Raw genomic sequence first — 21947 nt, forward strand, 5'->3', positions numbered from 1 at the left:
GCGGTAATCTCCAGCAACCAGAAAGCAATAATGATGTGCAGTAACCTCTAGCAACCAGTGAGTGGTAATTATGTGTAGTAACCTCTGACAACCAATCCCTAAGTGGTAATAATGAGCAGTAATCTCTAGCAACCAGTGAGCAGTATTATGTGCTGTAACTTCTAGGAACCAATCAGTGAGAAGTAATGATGTGCACTAATGTCTAGCAACAAATATGTGAGCAGTAATTATGTGCAGTAACCTGTAGCAACCAATCAGTGATTGGTATTGATGTGCAGTAACCTCTAGCAATCAAACAGTGAGCAGGAGCAGTAAGGTTTTGCCATGACCTTTAGCAACCAATGGGTGAGCAATAATGATGTGCTGTAACCACTAGCAACCAATCAGGGAGTGAAAATGATGTGCAATAACCTCTAGCAACCAATAGGTTAGCAGTAATGATGTGAATTAACCTCTAGGAACCAATCAGTGAGCGTTAATTGTGTGCAGTAACCTCTAGCAAACAATCAGTGAGTGGGAGCAGTAAGGTTTTGCAGTAAACTCTTGCAAACAATAGCTGAGCAATAATGATGTAACCTCTAGCAACCAATCATCATGTGGTAATGATGGGCAGTAACCTCTAGCAACCAATCTGTGAGAGGGAGCGATAAAGATGTGCAGTAACCTCTAGCAAACAATAGGTGTGCAGTAATGATGTGCAGTAGCCTCTAGCAACCAATCAGTAAGCAGTAAGGATGTTCATAACTTCTAGCAACCAATATGTGAGTGTTGTGCAGTAACCTCTAGCAATTAATAGGTGAGTGATAAGGATGTGCAGTAGCCTTTAGCAACCAGCCAGCGAGTAGAAATGTTGTGCTGTAATCTCTAGCAACTAATCAATGCTGTAACCTCTGAAACCAATCGCAACTGCTGCCTGATCTGCCTGATCTGCAAACTGATTTTGAGTCTAGCTGACACTTACTGTATGCCTCAGACCAGACGGAGAGCGGAATTGCATTCTGAGGACTTGGGGGGGAGGGGGTGGTGGTTGGCGCTGGGCTGGGCTGGGGTGGGGCCCAAGAAAATGTTTGCCCAGGGTCCAATAAATATTAAAGACAGCCCTGCCCCTCACACTTTTGTAAATATTTTATTATATCTTTTCATGTGAAAACAGTGAAGAAATGAAACTTTGCTACAATGTAAAGTAGTGAGTGTACAGCTTGTATAACAGTGTAAACTTGCTGTCCCCTCAAAATAACTCAACACATTAATGCCATTAATGTCTAAACCGCTGGCAATAAAAAAGAGCACACCCCTAAGTGAAAATGTCCAAATTGGGCCCAATTAACCATTTTCCCTCCCCGGTGTCATGTGACTCGTTAGTGTTACAAGGTTTCAGGTGTGAATGGGGAGCAGGTGTGTTAAATTTGGTGTTATCGCTGGTCACTGGAAGTTCAACATGGCACCTCATGGCAAAGAACTCTCTGAGAGCTCTACTTAAAGATGGCCCCTAGGCTATAAGAAGTTTGACAAGACCCTGGAACTGAACTACAGCATGGTGGCCAAGACCATACAGCGGTTTAACAGGACAGGATCCACTCAGAACAGGCCTGGCCATGGTCGACCAAAGAAGTTGAGTGCACGTGCTCAGCGTCATATCCAGAGGTTGTCTTTGGGAAATAGACGTATGAGTGCTGCCAGCATTGCTGCAGAGGTTGAAGGGGTGGGGGGTCAGCCTGTCAGTGCTCAGACCATACGCCGCACACTGCATCAAATTGGTCTGCATGGCTGTAGTCCCAGAAGGAAGCTTCTTCTAAAGATGATGCACAAGAAAGCCCGCAAACAGTTTGCTGAAGACAAGCAGACAAAGGACATGGATTACTGGAACCATCTCCTGTGGTCTGATGAGACCAAGATAAACTTTTTTGGTTCAGATGGTGTCAAGCGTGTGTGGCGGCAACCAGGTGAGGAGTACAAAGACAAGTGTGTCTTGTCTACAGTCAAGCATGGTGGTGGGAGTGTCATGGTCTGGGGCTGCATGAGTGCTGCCAGCACTGGGAAGCTACAGTTCATTGAGAGAACCATGAATGCCAACATGTACTGTGACATACTGAAGCAGAGCATAATTCCCTCCCTTCGGAGACTAGTCTGCAGGGCAGTATTTCAACATGATAACAACCCCAAACACACCTCCAAGATGACCACTGCCTTTCTAAAGACGCTCAGGGTAAAGGTGATGGACTTGCAAAGAATGTCTCCAGACCTAAACCCTATTGAGCATGGTGGAAGAGCGCAAGGTCTCTAACATCCACCAGCTCCGTGATGTTGTCATGGAGGAGTGGAAGAGGACTCAATTAGCAACCTGTGAAGCTCTGGTGAACTTCATGCCCAAGAGGGTTAAGGCAGTGCTGGAAAATAATGGTGGCCACACAAAATATTGACACTTAGGGGCCCGATCTGGACATTTTTACTTAGGGGTGTACTCTCTTTTGTTGCAAGCAGTTTAGACATTAATGGCTGTGTGTTGAGTTATTTTGAGGAGACTGCAAATTTACACTGTAAGCCCCCGTTCACACTGGGGCGACCTGTCAGGCGACCTGGTCGCCTGACAGGTCGCCGTAGGTCGCCTTCCATAGAGAAGCTGCGGACCCGTTCTAATAGGAGCGACACAAGTCGCTCCGACTTAGAAAAAGGGTCCGGAGCTTCTTTGGGGCGACCAGGAGCGACCTGCATAGACTTCAATGTTATGAAGTCCGTGCCGGCCGCTCCGAGGTCGCGGTGTGAGCAGCGCGCCGCAACCTATGAGGTCGCCCCGGCAAGTAGCGTCTCCCCAGTGTGAACGGGGCCTTATACAAGCTGTACACGCACTACTTTACATTGTAGCAAAGTGTAATTTCTTCAGTGTTGTCACATGAAAAGATAGAATAAAATATTAACAAAAATGTGAGGGGTGTACTCACTTTTGTGAGATACTGTACCCTCACCTTCAGATCAAATTTTCTTTTGTTTTGCTTCCTCTTGCTTCTAAGGCAGCTTGCGCTTTCTCGTATGCTGACTTTAGACTCTTCCTCAAACGGTCTACATACCCTCGATGGGGTGTCAAGGAGGTGTGATCTAGGGATGTACCTAAGGCTAAGTCATCTGGCAGCCAAGCTTCCCTACCAAACATTAGGCTATATGGGGACTAGCCTGTGGCATCATTTTCAGTGCTGTTATAGGCATGCACAATGGCTGCGATATGCTTACTCCAATGCTGTTTCTGCTCCAAAATGAGAGTTCCAAGCATGTCTAAGAGGGTTTAACCTTTCTGGCTGGGGGTCCCCTTGAGGGTGACAGGGAGTTGTGGTTAACTTCTAAATGCCCAAAAGGCCTAATTGTCTCTTGATGAGGCTGCTCTCCAAATCTCCCCCCTGGTCGGAGTAAATGCGTTGAGGTAGGACATAAAACTTCTCTCCCAGGATCTTGGCCACAGTGGATGCTTGCTGGACTTTAGTCAGAAATGCCTGGGCATACTGGGTAAAGTGGTCAGTCACCACTAGGATATTTCCCTGTCCACTCAAGTCAGAGGGGAGGAGCCTAACATAGCGACAGGCAGAGAGCTCGAGTTTGGAGCTCCTGGTGGAACCATACCACTGATGCAGCATTGAGGGCGCTTTCCTCACATTGTTCTCACACCCACCTCTCTTCTTACCCCCCTAGAGCGGGTCTTCCTGGTGGCGGGTCTCTAGAGCTCCAAGGAGCTGATCAGCTGGGATTGCCGTGGACGAGTGGCGGGGAACACAGGGGTGGACCCGGAGACAGATACACACGAACCCAGAAGTTACCAAGATTATTCGGCAGGACTTGGTTGTAAGTGGAGGTTCTCAGCTCGGTGTTCAGTGTTGGAGTAGAGGAAAAAGAACACAGGTCTAGAGGAACATGAGGGGGAAGCCTCTAATTAAATACAAAAGTGCCAATCTTCGGATCTTTGCGGATCTATCGCAGGAGACACTTAATCGAAAAAGACACTTGAAACCACTCCTAGAGTTAATGCAATATCACGATATACAGTACAATTGGGGCTTCCCAGAAGATTTATAAGACTTTTGCAATAAATTAGAAATTCCCATACCGAACATACCAGAATGGCCAGTAACGAGGAGGAAAAAATCTACTAGAGTGAAAGGAAAGAGAGGAAGGGATTTCTTTGTTGGACTGGGGGGGGGGGGGGGGGGATGAAGGTGGGGGGAGAAGGGGAAGCTATAGTATGAAATAGGAGATGGGGATGGGGAAACTGCAGATCTGGCAGGTTCTGGACCTATGCCTCATAAATAGAGGAGGTAGGTCTAGCATAAAATGCTTGCTAGAGTACCACCCTAGAATTAAAAAGCAGTCGGCTACGAAAATCCTGATAGTTTAACTATGGTCCTGCCAGTGGCGTAGCGTGGGTTGTCAGCACCCGGGGCAAGGCAAGTAATTTACACCCCCTAACCCGACTTTGAGGTCACAAAAGTGTAAAAGGGGCTTTCAGTAATCAAGGTATAGTGTGCCCCCTTTCAATGCAGAGTGACCAGCGTGTCCCCTTTCAATGCAGAGAGACCAGCATGCCCCCTTTCAATGCAGAATGACCACAGCATGCCCCCTTTCAATGCAGAAAGACCAGCATGCCCCCTTTCAATGCAGAATGACCAGCGTGCCCCCTTCAATGCAGAGAGATCATCGTTCCCCCATCAATGCAGAGTGACCAGCGTGCCCCCTTTCAATGCAGATAGACCAGCATGCCCCCTTTCAATGCAGATAGACCAGCGTGCCCCATTCAATGCAGAGTGACCAGCGTGCCGTGCCCCCCTTCAATGCAGAGAGACCAGTGTGCCGCCTTTCAATGCAGAGAGACCAGTGTGCCCCCTTTCAATGCAGAATGACCACAGCATGCCCCCTTTCAATGCAGAATGACCACAGCATACCCCCTTTCAATGCAGAATGACCAGCGTGCCCCCTTTCAATGAAGAATGACCAGCGTGCCCCCCTTCAATGCAGAGATATCATCGTGCCCCCATTAATGCAGAGTGACCAGTATGCCCCTTTTCAATACAGAAAGACCAGCGTGCCCCCTTTCAATGCAGAATGACCAGCGTGCCCCCTTTCAATGCAGAATGACCAGCATGCCCCCATCAATGCAGAGTGACCAGCAAGCCCCCTTTCAATGCAGAATGACCAGCGTGCCCCCTTTCAATGCAGAATGACCAGCGTGCCCCCTTTTAATGCAGAATGACCAGCGTGCCCCCTTTCAATGCAGAATGACCAGCGTGCCCCCTTTCAATGCAGAATGACCAGAGTGCCCCCCTTCAATGCAGAGAGATCATCATGCCCCAATCAATGCAGAGTGACCAGCGTGCCCCCTTTCAATGCAGAGAGACCAGCGTGCCCCCTTTCAATGCAGAGAGACCAGCGTGTCCCCTTTCAATGCAGAGAGACCAGCGTGCCCCATTCAATGCAGAGTGACCAGCATGCCGTGCCCCCCTTCAATGCAGAGAGACCAGCGTGCCCCCTTTCAATGCAGAGAGACCAGCGTGCCCCCTTTCAATGCAGAATGACCAGCGTGCCCCCTTCAATGCAGAGAGACCAGTGTGCCCCCTTCAATGCAGAGAGACTTACCTGCAGCGGCAGCTTCTCCTCAGTTTCCCGCGTCTCCTCGAGTCCTCCCGCCTCCTCCTCGGCCAATGGCATGCGTTTGCCTTTCGGCCAATCAGGAGGAGGATCCGTGTGACAATAGCAAATTTTTTATTCGCTATTGTCACACAATGGGTGGCTTGCTTTTAAGCCTATTAGAGCCTCTGGCTCTAATCAGGTGATTAAAAAAAAAACCCACAAAAAAAAGCACTAGGCTGCTGACTCACTCGCTGCTAAACTGACTGAGCAGTGAGGAGAAGCGGCATAGGCGGGGCTTGGCTTGCAACGCCACCCCACCCTACACCAATGGACAGGTGAGGCACAGTCCAGCCCGGCCCCGACCCACCATTTTCAGCCATAGGGTGGCCGCACTGGACATCTCCCAGCCTAAAGATGGAGGCAGCCGCAGACAGTGTGTGAACTGTGTATGTCAGAGTCAGACAGACAGAGTGACACTGCGGATGCGCCCCGCCCAGATGTTGCGCCTGGTGCGGCCGCCCCCCCCCCCCCTGCACCCCCCACGCTACGCCACTGGGTCCTGCTATATGACCAGGAAAAGGTCAATCCCCCTACCTGTGAGATCAATGGAAGGGGAGGGATGTTCATCTGGGGGGAGGAGGGGGGAGATGGGGCAAGGGAAGAAAGCGGGGTGGAGGATGGGGGAGGGGGTTGCAGTGCCAAAAATTCTACTTCTCAGTGAGCTTCCCTAATGCCACTGGAGTCTCCTTTATAGCCCCCCAGGGTAGACCTGACCAACCACCACCTTCGCTATTAGAGGAGGGGACACCAGGGGGGGGGGGGGGGAGGGGAGGCTGAAGAGAGAGAGGAGATTGAGATTTAATATGACAACTTGAAATGTACTAACTTATAATGTTAGAGGGCTTAGCACTCCAGAAAAGAGACATAAGGTATTAAGGGAAGTAAATAGGTATTCTGCAAATGTAGTTTTTCTACAAGAAATGCACATAGCACAGGATACAAATGTAAAACTATTTTCAAAAGCTTTCCCAATATGGTATTATGGGGACTCTTCAACTAGAAGAGCAAAAGGGGTAACAATAGGAATATCAAAAGGTGTTACATTTGGAATAGAAGATAGGAGGGTAGACCCTGAGGGCTGTTTTTCTAGTCTTGAAAGGCACTTTACAAGGTATGGAATGCACATTGGCAAACGTCTACTGCCCTAACAAAAACCCGAAGAGCTACTTGAATGAGGTCCTGGGGAAATTGACTGAATTTAAGAAGGGTCATCTAATTTTAGCAGGAGACTTGAATTTCTGCATGGATCCACGAATGGACAGTATGTAGAATGCAATGGGGAATGGAGAGCGTAAACTCAGAATGGTAAAGAAGAAGCTACATCAATGTCAATTGGTGGATGTATGGAAAGTTCAACATCCGCAGACAAAAGACTTTACTTTCCATTCCCTGGTGCATGACAGGTATTCAAGGCTATATTATATCCTAGTGGAACATAGACTCTTGGAAATGGTAGTAAACTCATCTATTGAAATAACAACACTTTCAGATCATGCACCGATAATAGTTCATTTGGGAACACAAAAAAGAACAGGTACATGGAGGCTGAACGAGGAATTGATTCAAGATTTAGAAATAGAAAATAAAATAAAAAACAAAATTGAACAATATTTTACTGAATGATTCCCGGAGATCCCAATAACAACGATTTGGGAAGCACATAAGGCCTATATTGGGGGAGTGTTGATTTCAATAGCAGCATGAAAAAAGAAGGAAAGGAAAAGCGAAATGGAAAAAGAAATTAAAGAAATATTTGAGCTGGAACAGATACACAAAAAGTATATAATCACTGAAGTAGAGCAATTACTAATATTAAAAAGAGATCAATTAAAATAATTAATGGAGCAAGAAACAATACAGGTCTTCAATAGGGTAGCAAAAGAAAGATATAGATGGGGAATAAACCAGGAAAATATTTGGCAAAAGTTTTAAAAAATAAAAAATCACTAAGTTATATAGAAAAGGTGAAAAACGACAAAGAAGAGACATGGGGGGAGGAGTTTGGGACTTTATATGAGACTCATGGCCAACAGAGTCTCCATCCCTAAATGCGCATGAACAAAAACAAGAATAATTAAAAACTGGGGACTTTATATGAGGTGTGACCAGCTACTTACTGTTTGTAGGAGTAAAAATAAAGTAAGAGAAAAAGAACCAATGTAAATGCATAGTAAATTTATTGGTAGAACCAGTAATGCTCAATATGTAGCCCCAGAATATGGGAGTAGCCATAAATGATACAGTTGTAAATATGTAAGACCATAATAATAGTACAAGGTAATACAATAATATCATGATAAAAACATAAAGTACAAAAAAAAATATTGTATATAGTCCTATGACAGTTGATCGCATGTATAAACTTGCAGAAATGGCCTGTAGGAGACTCAACGTGTTTCGTGAACAAATTTCACTTCGTCAGGAGTAGGCACAGTTTAAGTATCTAGAAATAATGTACATAAATAAACAACAGTATATATCCAATAATCACAAGGTCTTAAACCAATCAGAGTATAACTTACAGTATGATATCGAGTATATGAGAATTAGAGGTAACGGGTCATGCAAGGGTATGTCCAGCCAGGGAACTGAGGGGTTGAAGCCCGTGTGTGTCAAGCAGGCATGGTGAATCAAATGTATGTGCAACACGGCTCTCCGAAAGGGAATATCAAACCCTTCACTCATAGAAGTGTATATCTATAATAATAGTAAAACTGCATAGGTAAATATGATAGATAAGGATAAAAATTATAAAAGGTACAATATTGGTGAGATCACGAAGAAGCCGAAACCCAAGTGAATGGCATAATACTGAGTGTGTCCTAGGACCCCTAATAATAGGTGCAAAGTCCAAAAGGGAATAGAGAGTGAAGTATAAGCCTGTAGAATCACCAAATATGTGAAAAAGAGGTGTGTGGGGGGAAAATTACATTGGTTCTTTTTCTCTTACTTTATTTTTACTCCTACATAAGTAGCTGGTCACAGTCACAGGTTTTTAATTATTCTTGTTTTTGAACAAAGGAGAGACGGTTTTTGAAACTTCAGACATTGCAAACGTTTTTCACAGCTACTATAGCGCCCTTTACTTGGTAAGGCAAGAAGAGACTGGGGAGGAAGAATTAAAAAGAAAACAAAGGGAAGCAAAACTATCAAAAGTAGCAATAGAAAAACTGCAACCCCTGGACAACCCAATAACTCAAGAGGAGATTAGAACAGCAAAAAAAAAAAAAATACACCATCAGGAAAAAGCCCAGGACCTGGACCAGCCTCTGAACTGTCCCGGGTCGCACTTACCTGTAAGAAGAAATACTTACCTTGAACATTTCTTCTCCAGCGCTGCCATCTCAGGTGTGGGCAGCTGAAGCCGCAGCGTCCCTCTTCGTGTCCTCTTCCGTGACGTCGGAGTCCCACAATGCACTGCACCAGCCCCGCTCGTCACTTCCAGTGCAGGCGCGGCATCCCTGCACAGCTTCTGGGCATGCTCAGAAGCTATTTAGCAGTGAATGTCGCGCCTGCACCGGAAGTGACGAGCGGGGCTGGTGCAGGCGCATTGATTCCTGGGAGCGATGACGTTCAGCTACCAGGAATCATCGCAAACAGGAAGTGACGGCGCGGGCCGCGGCCGCAGAGGGAGGAAATGGAAGGAAGGTGAGTGTATTTTCTTCTATAATAAGGTAAGTGACCAAAAAAAAAAAATCGCCAGTATCCATTTCATTTTCAGGTTCCCCTTAGCAAGCGGATTGCCCAAAATCGATTTTATCTATTTTGTGGCCGGAACTCCTCTTTAATGTGGTAAACCCAAGTGCCTAGTAAACAACATACTGTTTGGAAATGATGGTCTTTGTGACAGACTGCCATATTTATCCTTCAACTGTGCCTGTACCTCTGCCCTCAGCCTTACACATGTAATCACTCTCCTGGTAGCTAGAGGAGGTAGTCTGCTCCAGCAATGCCACTCCTGAGCTGATATCCCCAACATCATGCAAGTTGGCATGGGATGCATGAGCTAAGAACTAGCTTCACTAACATGTTTCCTTTTACCTTGCCTTCTAACTATAACCCTCCATAACAACACCATCCTCTATACTGACCCCAGCCAGCACCTGATGGGTAGGGTCACTCTCCTATCCAGGTTGTTGCCAACTTTAGTTCCAGAATCTGGGCTTCCAAATGACCAACTTGCTCACATCTTTCACAGCAGTAAAATGGTTGTTCAAGGAACAAGCACATAGACTTCCATGTCTACTGTTCAATCACTGAGGTTAACCACTTGCCGACCAGTCACTGGGACTGTACTGCGGCAAAGTGGCTCGTTCCCTTCCAGCGACGTAGACCTACATAGCTGGACTCCTCCCCTTGTGGGCGGCGCGCGTGCGCCGCCGGAGACTCGCTCCCGCTGTATTCAGTTACAGCGGGAGTCGGGCCAGGGGACGAGCAGCGGCGATCACCGCCGCTCTTCCCCGATCGTCGGGGATTTGAGTGTGGAAATCCGCCCGCTTGTGTAAACAAAACGGGCGGATCTCCTAAGTGACAGGCAGGGTCAGATTGCAGGGTTCAGCATAGCTAAACCTGCGATCTGTGCCTGTGTCACACAATCCCCTCCCCCCACACACGTTAGTAAGCACCAGGCATACATTAACCCCTTAATCACCAATAAAAGCTAACCCCTTCCCTGCCAGTGTAATTTTTACAGTAACAGTGCATATTTATAGCACTGATTACTATAGTAATGTCACTGGTAACCCCAAAAGTGTCAAAAATATCAGTCAAGGGTCCGATCTGTCCGCCGCAATGTCGCAGTCCCGCAAAAAAAATCGCATTTACTCGTTAAAAAAGCAATAAAAATGACAAAAATCTTTCCCTTAGTTAGTAAACGCAATGACTTTTGCGTAAACCAATCAAAATACGCTTTTTGTGATTTTTTTTTTCACCAAAAATATGTAGCAGAAAACAAATTGGCCTAAAATGATAAAAAATATTGATTTTTACATTTTGGGGGGGGGGGGGGGGATTTCATATAAAAAATGTGAAAAATATTGTTATTTTTTCAAAATTGTCGCTCTATTTTTGGTTATAGCGCAAAAAGTAAAAATCGCACAGGTGATCAAATACCACCGAAAGAAAGCTCTGTTTGTGGGGAAAAAAGGGACATCAATTTTATTTGGGTACAGAGTTGCATTGTCCGTTAAAGTAACGCAGTGCCGAATCGCAAAATATGGCCTGGTCAGGAATGGGGTAAAGCCTTCCGGTCATAAAGAGGTTAAAAATACGCTCATTGACAATTTTTTTGTCAAAGACATGTAGCTAAATACATTTTGGCCTAAATATATGACAAAAATGGAATATATTGGATATTTTTGAACTGTCAAAGTAGAAAAATATTGTTATTTTTTCAAAATTTTCGCATTTTTTTAATTAATATTGCAAAAAATAAAAAGCACAGAGGTGATCAAATACCACCAAAAGAAAGCTCTGTTTGTGGGAAAAAAAGGACGTAAATTTCGTTTGGGTACGGCGTTGCATGACCTCGCAAATTGTCAGTTAAAGTTGCACAGTGCCGAATCGCAAAAAGTGGCCTGGACGTAAGACAGCAAAATCCTCTGGTGGTAAAGTGGTTAAATTATCGTTCGGTTTTTAAAGTCCATAAGCCCTACTTCTAAGTGTGTTAGGACAGTACATCAGCTCAGTGATCACTTACATACAATTTTATAGAAAAGAACAATTGTTCCCTCTTCCTCTCTCTTCTAAAGTAGGGACTCGGGAGGTGTGATCATCTTCGCTACTGTGGAAAACACCTCCCCCCCTCTGTACTTTGTACTTCTCTATGTCAAATTACACAGTTCAGATCCAAACATGTCCTGTGTAGAAGGATATGACCCCTCCCAACTGCATTCTTCCCCCAGTGTCGTTCAGTTTCCTGTCTCGCGTCTGTCAAGGATGGCGTCTGCTGATCTCATAGCTGAGCTGGAATGTTCCGTCTGTCTGGGCATTTATACAGATCCTGTAAATCTGAAATGTGGGCACAACTTCTGCCGGCTCTGTATTGATCGTGTGCTGGATACACAGGAGGGGTCTGGAGATTACTTCTGTCCTGTGTGCCGAAAAAGGTTTAGGAGTCGTCCTGCACTGCGGACGAACATTACTCTATGTAACATCGTGGAGAAATTCCAGTCTGCTCAGCCAAATCAAGAGGAGACCCCAGGAGGAGTTTTCTGTACTCACTGTGTGGACTCTCCTGTACCTGCTGTTAGATCCTGTCTGCTCTGTGAGGTTTCTCTGTGTGATAAACACCTGAGAGTCCACAAAAAGTCCCCAGAACACATCTTATGTGACCCCACCTTGTCCATGGTGAGCAGGAAATGCTCCGTCCATAAGAAGATCCTGGAGTATTACTGCACTGAGGATGATACCTGTATCTGTGTGTCCTGCAGTCTGGCTGGAGAACATCGAGGACACCAGGTGGAGATACTGGATGAGGCTTCTGAGAAGAAGAAGGAGACACTGAGGAAAGTTCTGCAGAAACTTCTGACAAAGAGAGAGGAGACGGAGGAAAGAGTCCAGAGTCTGCAGGAACACAGGAGGAAAGTAGAAGAAAAAGCAGCTGGTGACACAGAGAGAGTCACTGCCCTGTTTAGAGATCTCAGGAGACGTCTGGAAGACCTGGAGATGAGAATCCTGAGGGAGATCTCCGGGCGGGCAGAGCGGATCTCCATCTCCATTCGGGATCTGGAAATAAAGAAGGAGGAGCTGTCCAGGAAGATGCGTCACATTGAGGAGCTGTGTAACATGACGGATCCACTGACTGTCTTACAGGAATCAGACACAGGTGACTTGTGTGATACTGAGGATGGAGATAATGAGGACAGAGAGAGACATGAGAAACTCCTCCATGATGGAGGGGGTCTGGATGTGGCTGGGATATCACACACATTACACACATTATCTGATATAATAACAGGGGTAAATGTAAACTTCTATATACAGGGAGCTGCAGACATATTACTGGATGTAAACACGGCTCGTAATAATCTACAGATATCAGATGACAGGAAAACTGTATCCAGGTCAGATAGAAACCAGAATTGTCCAGAAACACCAGAGAGATTTCAGTTTTGGTCTCAGGTGTTGAGCAGTCGGAGTTTCTCCTCAGGCAGGCATTAATGGGAAGTGGATGTCGGGGGATCAGATAAATGAACAGTTGGGATGTGTTACCCCAGTATAAATAGGAGCGAACGTCAGTCACTGATTGGGTGGAATAAAAAGTCCTGGGGTTTGTACAGGACTCATAATCAATATTCGGCGGTACATGACAGTAACGGAATCCCCTTACCCACCAATCTCTCCAGTAACAGAGTCAGGATATATCTGGATTATGAGGCCGGGTGGATCTCCTTTTATGATCTGTGTGACCCGATCCGACACCTCCACACCTTCACTGAGCCCCTCCATGCTGGGATATATGTAGGGGGAGGGTGTGTAAAGTTCTGTGGAGGGAATCAGGAAATGTGAGAACTCCACTCAGAGTATGGCAACATCAAAGGGAGGAGGGATAGGATTGGTGGAATATTCAGCCAATATGATAAGGCAATGGGTGGGGCCTTACATCAGTGTCTTGAAGGTTCTTCTATTATAAATAAATATAAGTGAGATTTTTTAAAAGGTCCTTTAGGGTCACAGACATATTTATATTTCCATATGTGCAAGACACCCAATTTCATCTAAGATTAGAATATGTAGACGGTCTCATTCCTTATTATTAATATATTTACAATGAGTTTGTTCTTTTGAATATTTTATCAAATACAAATGAACAATAGATTCTCAAATAGATGAAAATTGATGTAAAAATCTCAGAGGAAATATATGAAGAAATGATCCCCAAGAATTACACCTGAAAGAAAAAAATTGGATTTGTCACCAATATACTGTAATGATATTACTATAATAATGCATGTACTAGAACTGGAATGTGTCCCTAATATAATGTGTCCACATAGAGTGGATCACCAATAGAATTCTGTTGGATCACTTTTATAATGGATCCTAATATAATGTGTCCCCATAGAATGGATCACCAATATAATTCTGTTGGATCACTTTTATAATGGATCCTAATATAATGTGTCCCCATAGAGTGGATCACCAATAGAATTCTGTTGGATAACATTTATAATGGATAAGAATATAATGTGTCTCCATAGTATGGATCATCAATAAAATTCTATTAAATCACTTTTATAATGTGTCCTAATATAATGTGTCCCCCATATAATGAATCCCCAATATAATTCTATTGGATCACTTTTATAATGGACCCTAATATAATGCGTCCCCATAGAATGAATCACTAATAGAATTCTATTGGATCACTTTTATAATGAATCCTAATATAATGTGTCCCCCATAGAATGGATCACCAATAGAATTCTGTTGGATCACATTTATAATGGATAATAATATATCATGTCCCCATAGAATGAATCACCAATAGAATTCTATTGGATGACTTTCTTAACAGATACTAATATAATGTGTCCCCATAGAATGAATCACCAATAGAATTCTATTGGATCACTTTTATAATGGATCCTAATATAATGTGTCCCCATAGAATGAATCACCAATAGAATTCTATTGGATGACTTTTATAATAGATCATAATATAATGTGTCCTCATAGAATGGTTTACAAATATGATTCCATTGGATCCCTTTTATAATGGATCCTAATATAATGTATCATTGTGATGTTGTATCTTATAATCACTAGATGTGTCCTGGGGATGGGAGGAGGAATTAGGAAAGGAGATGTGAATGATTTGAATAAAGTTTTTTTCTCTAATCTAAATGTGAAGTGTTGGTGATTAGGGATGAGCTCCAGGTTCGATCTGAATGCTGGATCTTCAGCCACCTTGGCAAGTGCTGAACATCATATACTGTGTGTGTGACTGAAACCACAGCGCACTACAACCAGGAACATCTATGCAATCAGTCTGGGAAATTGTAAATGTAGGATATACTATGACAATTGATGGCCAAAGGATAATTGTACATTAAACAGCCAGAAATAAACAGTGAACATAGTAAGCCGATAAGTGAATCGGGAATAAATCAGCGTGGGTGGTCCCAAGCTAATTAGAAAACAACCACTGTAACTATGGGGGTGTTGCTGCCCATTCACCAGGAGTGGGCGTGTACTATACATAATGTGTGCCAGCCTGCCAGGAAACCACCAGCCAAGAAGCCTTTGGAATGATGCAGTAAGCTGAAGTTCTCTTCTCCCCGATGACAACTGTGGAGCTTGCACAGTTGGGAACGTGTTTCGAGGCTATCACACCTCTTCGTCAGAGTCTGATGAAGAGGCATGATAGCCTTGAAAAATGCTCCTGACTGTGCATGCGCCACAGGTGACGTTGGGCGGTGGAGAACTTCAACTTACAGCTTCATTCCCAAGGCATCATACACCTTCCACAGTCCGCACCGACATTTATGAATATCACAGCTCTGCCGTCCAGGTCCAGTCCATGTCCCCATGCTGCTGACCAAGGCTGGGAGTCCACTTTGACTGACGGTTTCCCGAGACACATTTTGTACATGCCCATCTGGCCCCCCCCCCCACCTTTGTAAGTGCAATTTTATATTTTATTCAATAAATTCATTATGGTTTAATGCTACACTATGGAGTGTCTGCACCATGTATAGTAGCGTTCTTTTCTACCACTACTATATATGGCAGCTACCTCCTTCTACTGTAAGTGTTTTTTTTTTTTTTTTGTTACTATACTGTAAGCCAGTTAGTTAGTAACCAGTTATGCCACCTAGCCCTATTAATTTACTGCCAGGGAATCCGTGACCTTGTAAATAAAGCCTTCACAAAAGTAAAAAAAAAAAAAAAAAAAACAGAGTGGGTCCATCCCAGGTTTGGGGATTTTTTGTGGGTCAATTGGGACCCCTTCCACTGTACAGTACTGTCAATCACAGTGTCAACAAAATAGGACAAACACTAAGAAGTACAATAGGAGGAATGTGAATACATAGGACTAATCAAGTGGGTACACAAAAACATGAGACCATGAGGATTTAACCCGCAGCCCTATGGGGGAGGGCAGCAGGTAAAACAATGGAGCAGGACATAAGTGTTTCCGGGGGATGAACGGCAGGTTGCCCGCACACAATGTTTCCCAAAGTATACCAGCTAGGAGACAGAGGGTAAGATTGGCAACAACGATGATTGCCTCTACAGCCCCATGAGGGGACTCTTGAAACCACCTGTACCAGACCTTATTAAACTTTGTGGGACATCCCCTGTTAATATAAATCAGGCCTTTATATGGCAAGGTATTATTAACTACAATTTTCCAAGCATTGAGGTCAGGTGGTACATTGCGCATCCATTGTCTGGCAATACAATTCCTGGCTATAAACAAAGTCTCATGAAGAAAGATTTTAGTAAATGTGTCCAGATCACCGTCAGGGAAAATCCCCAACAGGCAGGGTTTAGGGTGAAGCGTCAGGGGGGACCCCATTTCGTCATATAGGAACTGAACTATCTGTCTCCAGTACCCTTGTATCAATGGGCATTGCCAAAGGAGGTGGTAAAAAGTACCTTGAGCTTGGGTGCACATAGGACATAAGGTACTCTGTTCCCTTTTGTATTTGGCCAACCTAACAGGGGTAAGATAGGAGTGGTGAAGAATGTATTGCTGAGTTAGACGGTCTGATAGCTTAGGGAAGATCAGCTTGGGAGTATCGAGTGCCTCCCCCCATTCCTCATCGTCAAAGGTGGGCCCTCCCAGTGTCCCTTAAGATCATATGCTATCTTGGTTCTTGGTCGAAGAAGGGAGATGGAGCGCAGTATCGAACAAGGCAATTAGCTGTTTGTGGTTTGGACCTGTAATTACATCAATAACATAGATAGTAGTTTTCTGCTGGGGGGGGGGGAGGAGGGGTTGGATGGAGCCCAGAGCCCAGCCCAAACTGGGCTCTAAATGCATGCCGAAGTTGCAAGTACCTAAAGAACATATGGGTGCGTAAAGCGAAATCAGCCCTAAGTTGATAAAAGGTTTTAAGATCGGTATTCGCCATTATATGGTGCAGAAAATAGATACCCCTCGAGCTCCATATTTGGGGGTCAGGGATAGAACAGAACTCAGACAATGAGGGATTATGCCATAGAGGTGTAAACCTGTGATACCTGGGGAGATCCAGTCTAGCAGACACTAAATCCCAAAAACACCTTTAGTGGTACAACAATGTATTTCTATCCCCTGGTGGCCGCGCTCCCACCAGCCCACCAAGCATGACACTCAGTGGGTCTAAGGAGGGATGAGACCAGGAAGGGCACAGAAGCAATAGTGACCTGGCCTTATCTATTTTATCTATGTGGAAGAAATACAAGAGTTGGGACGCAAGGTAATACGTGTTAAAGTCAGGAAGTGCTGCACCTCCAAGGTCCGTGGGATTTTTGAGTTTTCTCCAAGGTAGCTTATGCCTACTGTTTCCCCAGACAAATTACTTCAGGAGAGATTCCAACAATTGAAAATGTTTCAAAGGTAAGTAGATTGGGGAGTGCCATAAAACATACCTGTATAATACCTTAGGTAGGAGTATCATTTTGATCAAGTTTATGTGACCCATCACGCCCAAAGGCAAGCGTGCCCACACTTGTATTTTCCCTTTTATTAAGCCGAAGAGGCTGGATATTATTGGGGACATAATCTGCCTGGTTATTAGTCACTCGGACCCCAAGATACTTAAAAGAACTCACCCTCTGGAAGGGGAGATCAATGCTGGGGCGTACCTGAGCGAAGGAGTCAAGGGGAAGTGTTTGGGATTTATCCCAGTTCATTTTTAGGCCTGAAAAGGAGCCAAATTTGTCTATAATGGAAAGTGCGGCCGTTAGCGAGGCGTCAGGGTCTGCCAGGTATAGAAGTGTGTCATTGGCGTACATTCTGATTTTCTCCACGATAGAGCCCACTCCAATCACTTTTACTTCATCACCAGATCTAAAAAATATTTCGACCATTGCTGTAGTGTTGACCGAGATATCCCTACTCCCATCCAAGGACATGCGGGTACGTCCTAAGGATGGAAAGTGGTTAAAGAGCAAAGACTGAAATAGGAATATTACTGGGCAACTGATAATAGCCTTTTAATCTCATACAGTAGTTATCCAGCAGACGTTTGTGATTCCAAGCATGGCATAGAGGCCACATTGGGGGTGTGTCTCCCTTTTATGCCCCCAGTGTGTTCTGGAACCCTGCCCAGGGCCACCTAAGGCGGTCCATCTGCGACATAATTTATTTATAGATGTAGGTAGGTGTCTCTTTCCTTCATCTATTAATCTTATTTGAGGTGTAAACCTCGAACATGTCATCCTAGTTGTGGTTTCAATCCATTGTTTCATGTCATTATTTATTTATCATACTAAATAATTATTTTTTTTAGTATTATTACTCTTAGGCTCGATTCACACTACCGCGACTTGTCAGCCTGACAAGTCGCGCTCCCTCGCGGCCCATTGACTGCTACAGGACCGGTTCTAATAGGAGCGACACAAGTCGCTCCGACTTAGAAAAAGGGTCCTGTACTACTTCGGGGCGACCTCGGAGCGACTTGTATAGACATTCATTATATGAAGTCCGTGCAAGTCGTGCCGAAGTCGCGGTGCACGGGACTTCACAAGACGCCCCCGAAGTAGTACAGAGTCGTGCCGCGCTAGTGTGAATGGGCTCTTAGACAGTTTAATATACTGCTATTCCAGGTTTTATAGAACCCCACTAATCAATTAATATGATGGTTTGAAATGTATGAAATGTATCACAATGTGAGCAACGTATAATTATTATATTATTTCTGCTTTTGCAATATTCTCCATTTGGCAGGTGTTCTTCATTGGTTCTTATGCAGTGTTTTATTTTAGATTCGGACTATATTTCATCCCACAGCAGCCTCCGCCACATCCCTAAATTTCCTGGATACAGGGGCGGTGTGTTTCATCAGGTGTAGCTGCTGCACTAGTTATTAACCTCAGTGGATTTACATGCACAGTCTACAGAGAACGGGCTACTGGGGACTTCCCTGATCTGAACGGAGAAGGTGGTACAGGATATACAGGAACTCTGCGTCCCCTTCAGAATGGTGGATAGCCCACTGTATCTCAATGGTGATCTAGTTGGCTGATGAGGACATGGGAAGGCTGCTATTTCTTTCAGTTGTGGATGGATTTAGAGTTTCAGATGGCTGTGGTTGGATGTGGCCAGAATGGAGGGCAATCGTATACAAAGCTCTGTGGTCACCATTAGTAGGATCTTAGCAGAGTTGTATAAAGTACTCGAAACCCATACTTGAGTAAAAGTACAAGCGCTCGACCAAAAAGTGACTTGAGTAGAAGTGGAAGTGCTCGATCAAAAAGTGACTTGAGTAGAAGTACTAAAGTATTCAACATTTTTTGTACTTAAGTATTGCAAGTAGTTTTGTTAAAAATTTTGCTACTCAAGTACTGAAAGTAAAAGTACCAGTAGTTTTTTTTAAAAAAAATTGCTACTCAAGTACTGAAAGTAAAAGTACAAGTACTGTGTTATGTAGTTATTAAATAGGAAAGTCAAAAGTTTATTAAAGTTAAAGTTATTAAAGTTAAAGTTATTAAAGAAAGAAGTCAAAAGTACACATGACATTATACACATTTTTTTGAGCTTCATGAAAGCTGCCATCTACTGTTCTGGCAGTGGTAATTTTTATAATAGTAACGAGTAACTATGCAGCACAAGATAAAAATATCGGAGTAGAAGTATTGAAATTTATCGAAAACATGTAGTGAAGTAAAAGTGGAAGTAGGAGAAAAAAATTCTACTCTAGGAAAGTACAGATACCGCCTTTCAGTACTTAAGTACAGTAGTGAAGTAGTTCTACTTAGTTACTATACATCTCTGGATCTTAGAATAGGGGTGACTACCCCAGAAATGGATCAGATATTGCTATGCTAGACCATCTTTGGTGATAGGAGACATCACATGGATCAGTTTGCCGATGATAGTGATATTTACATGCGTCTGACACCCTATATATAAATATGCAGTATATTGTTCACTTTTTATTAAAGTGGTTATAAAGACAGAAGTTTTTTTTTTTTTTTACTAAATGCATTCTCTGCAGTAAGGTAAAAAAAACCTTCTGTGTTTAGCTAAACACGTCCCCCACATCAGAGGCTCGTGAGCGTCTCACAGAGCACGCACCCAAGAGCCCGCTAATTGCTGTGTCCGAGGAATCACATTATCATTGTTTCCTGGTGATCACATGGTCCTATACCTTATGATTGCTGTGTCTAATCACAGCAATCACATGCTAAGCAATAAAAATCAAACTTGCAGCACCCTGGTATACAAGTGATAACTAAAAGATTGTCAGAGAGTTATTAAGGAGGTGATAGTAACAAACAGCAGTCCAACAAAAACAGTCCTATAGAAGTCCCCTCTATCCAAGTGTGATTCCACCATCCAGAGAGAGAGAAGAAAACTTCACCACTTGTGATTGAAGACAATAACTGCACTCACCAGCTCAGAGCAGCTAACAGCTCAACACAGCATCCCTCTGTGGATATCAAAGCTCCATCCATCCATCCATCCATCTGTTCATCACAGTTTCCACTCTGCACCACTAGGGGGAGTCTGAATCACAGCAACACTGTATGGGAAGACGATCGCTCACCACATGGAGCCAGAAACGCCAGTTTAACCACTTAAGGATCAGGCCTATTTCTTACACTTGTTGTTTACAATTAAAAATTTGTATTTTTTTGCTAGAAAAATTACTTGAAACCCCCAAACATTATATATATATATATATATATATATATATATATATATATATATATATATATATAATGTGTGTGTGTGTATATATATATATATATATATATATATATATATATATATATATATTTATTTATTTTTTAACAGAGACCCTAGAGAATAAAATGGAGATCGTTGCAATACTTTATGTCACACCGTATTTGCGCAGCGGTCTTATGGACGCAATTTTTAAGGAAAAAATACACTTTTTTAAATTAAAAAATAAGAAAACAGTAAAGTTAGCCCAATTTTTTTCTATTTAGGAATGTATCTACGGTGGGTGGTCCACAGTATATATATATATATATATATATATATATATATATATATATTTGTATATATATATATATATATATTTATTTATATATATGTATATATATATATATATATATATATATATATATACATACGGTGGGCGGTCCGCAAGTGGTTAATAAATAAAAAAAAACAAAAAACACAATATATACCCCAATTTGTTTGTATATTGTGAAAGATGATGTAAATAGATGCCTAACATGTCACGCTTATAAAATTGCGCACGCAATTACAGTGCTATAAAACCTCCAAAGGCGACTCTTTAAAAATTATTAAAGGTTACAACTTTAGAATTACAGAGGAGGTCTGGTGCTGGAATTATTGCTCTCGCTCTGACGTTCGCGGAAATACCTCATATGTGTGGTGAGAACGCCATTTACATATGTGGGCGTGACCTACGTATGCGTTCACCACTGTGCGCTAGGACAGGGGCGCTTTAAAGGTTAACATTTTTATATATTTTTTTTTAATTACATTTTGAAAATTTTTTACACTGTCCCGTTACAATTTTTTATTTTTTTTGATCACTTTTATCCCTTGCGATAACAATGAAGCATGACAGGTCCTCTTTATGGAGAGATCTAGGGACATCTCTCCTCTACCCTTAAAAGCAAAACATCAAAAAAAAAAAAAAAAAGTATCTTTTGCTTTAAAAAAAAAAAAAAAAAAATGGCCTTGTGTACTGTACATGGGGCCGGAACCGGAAGTGACGTCATGACGTCACACCGGCCCTCCTAGGCCATAGAGATGAGAGGAGGTCGTCTTTCCTTTGCTCATCTCTGTGCCCTGCCCAGCTGCCGCCAGCGCCAGATCGAAAAGGGGTGGTTGGGGGGGCGAAAATAGAATGGAGCTCTGTCTATGTACACAAGGCGGATCTCCATCCTGAAAGGGGGAGAAGTGATGGATTTTGTGTTCCTACAAAGCAGGGAATACAATCCATCACATCCCTTAGTAAAAGCACCTCCCCCACAGTACACAAAAAAACTGGCTAGGCACACAGTTAACCCTTGGATCCCCCTGATATTTATCCCCTTCCCTGCCAGTGTCATTAGTACAGTGACAGTGCATATTTTTAGCACTGATCACTGTATTAGTGTCACAGGTTCCCTCAAAGTGT

General features: G+C 43.4%; 1 protein-coding gene across 1 annotated transcript in view; it reads left to right on the forward strand.

Moving 5' to 3' along the window:
- Positions 1-11604: 11604 nt before the first annotated feature.
- Positions 11605-21947, forward strand: part of LOC309553062 (uncharacterized protein) — a gene marked incomplete at both ends in the record, with an annotated part of 78451 nt that continues 68108 nt past the window's right edge. Inside the window, 3 exon segments of the mRNA XM_082253960.1 lie at positions 11605-12825; positions 12829-12858; positions 12862-12917. Coding sequence (XP_082110086.1) covers positions 11605-12825; positions 12829-12858; positions 12862-12917 — 1307 coding nt within the window.

Source organism: Pelophylax lessonae (assembly GCF_965119305.1).
Source record: "Pelophylax lessonae genome assembly, chromosome: 4".
Taxonomy (NCBI): domain Eukaryota; kingdom Metazoa; phylum Chordata; class Amphibia; order Anura; family Ranidae; genus Pelophylax; species Pelophylax lessonae.